Raw genomic sequence first — 1,383 nt, forward strand, 5'->3', positions numbered from 1 at the left:
CCTAGAAAGGGTTAATAAAAGAGTGAGAGTTCCGGTTTTCCACCTTTAGAATACTCTTCTGGAGGGCCTGTTTTTTGTGGTACTAGTGTGTGTTTAGTGCCCGTTCCGGTTCGTTCCGGCCTGTTCCGGGGTGTTCCGGAGGCATTTTGGCCTAGAAAGGGTTAATAAAAGAGTGAGAGTTCCGGTTTTCCACCTTTAGAATACTCTTCTGGAGGGCCTGTTTTTTGTGGTACTAGTGTGTGTTTAGTGCCCGTTCCGGTTCGTTCCGGCCTGTTCCGGGGTGTTCCGGAGGCATTTTGGCCTAGAAAGGGTTAATAAAAGAGTGAGAGTTCCGGTTTTCCACCTTTAGAATACTCTTCTGGAGGGCCTGTTTTTTGTGGTACTAGTGTGTGTTTAGTGCCCGTTCCGGTTCGTTCCGGCCTGTTCCGGGGTGTTCCGGAGGCATTTTGGCCTAGAAAGGGTTAATAAAAGAGTGAGAGTTCCAGTTTCCCACTTCTAGAATACTGTTCTGGAGTGCTTGTAATGCATGCCACTGTTTTTTGTGGTACTATTGTGTGTTTAATGCCCGTTCCGGGCTGTTCCGGACAGTTCTTGGGTGTTCTGGAGGCATTTTGGCCTAGAAAGGTTTAATAAAAGAGTGAGAGTTCTGGTTTTCCACTTCTAGAATACTGTTCTGGAGGGCCTGTAATGCATGCCACTGTTTTTTGTGGTACTATTGTGTGTTTAGTGCCCGTTCTGGGCCGTTCCGGGCCGTTCTGGAGGCATTTTGGCCCAGAAAGGGTTAATAAAAGAGTGAGAGTTCTGGTTTTCCACTTCTAGAATATTGTTCTGGAGGGCCTGTAATGCATGCCACTGTTTTTTGCGGTACTATTGTGTGTTTAATGCCCGTTCCGGGCCGTTCCGGGCCGTTCCGACTTTTACCCTGTCCCAGCAGAAACTACTGTGTTTTGCACAGATCCCCTTCCCTTTGCTGCTTCTACCCAGCTGAACCCTGACATGTATTTCTGTTTGTTTTGTAGTTGGAGGAGCCTCTGTTATATAATTTCCTTCATCATAGGCCTGGCTATCATGTATGACGTGAGTATGCAGGCCCCCACCCAGTTCTTTTGATATATATATATATATATTAGCAGGGGTCTTGTTGTAGAAAAAGAGCTGCCGGAGCTCATTAGCATAGCTCATTAGCATAACTTATTTGCATATGCCACGCCCCCTGACATCACCGGAAGTGACAGAAGGCCACACCCCCTGACATCACCGGAAGTGTGTCAGAAGGCCCGGCTACTTACCCTCCTGCTTCATCCTCATTCCCAAACGGAATGAGGATCGAAGCAGAGGGCGGGGTAAAGAAGGGGCGGGGCTTCACCACGTGACCGCCCCACC

The 1,383-nt window shown here is 48.4% G+C and overlaps 1 protein-coding gene across 1 annotated transcript in view; it reads left to right on the top strand.

Annotated features, from left to right (window-relative positions):
• LOC107106839 (ceramide synthase 4-like) overlaps window positions 1-1,383 on the top strand; it is a 44,506-nt gene that overhangs the window by 19,179 nt on the left and 23,944 nt on the right. The window contains exon 4 of the mRNA XM_015407054.1: window positions 1,020-1,077. Within this exon, the coding sequence (XP_015262540.1) occupies window positions 1,020-1,077 (58 nt within the window). The remainder of the gene's footprint in view (window positions 1-1,019; window positions 1,078-1,383) is intronic.

The sequence above is a fragment of the Gekko japonicus genome, unplaced genomic scaffold, assembly GCF_001447785.1.
Source record: "Gekko japonicus isolate JY-2015 unplaced genomic scaffold, Gekko_japonicus_V1.1 scaffold2133, whole genome shotgun sequence".
In the NCBI taxonomy this organism is placed as follows: Eukaryota; Metazoa; Chordata; class Lepidosauria; order Squamata; family Gekkonidae; genus Gekko; species Gekko japonicus.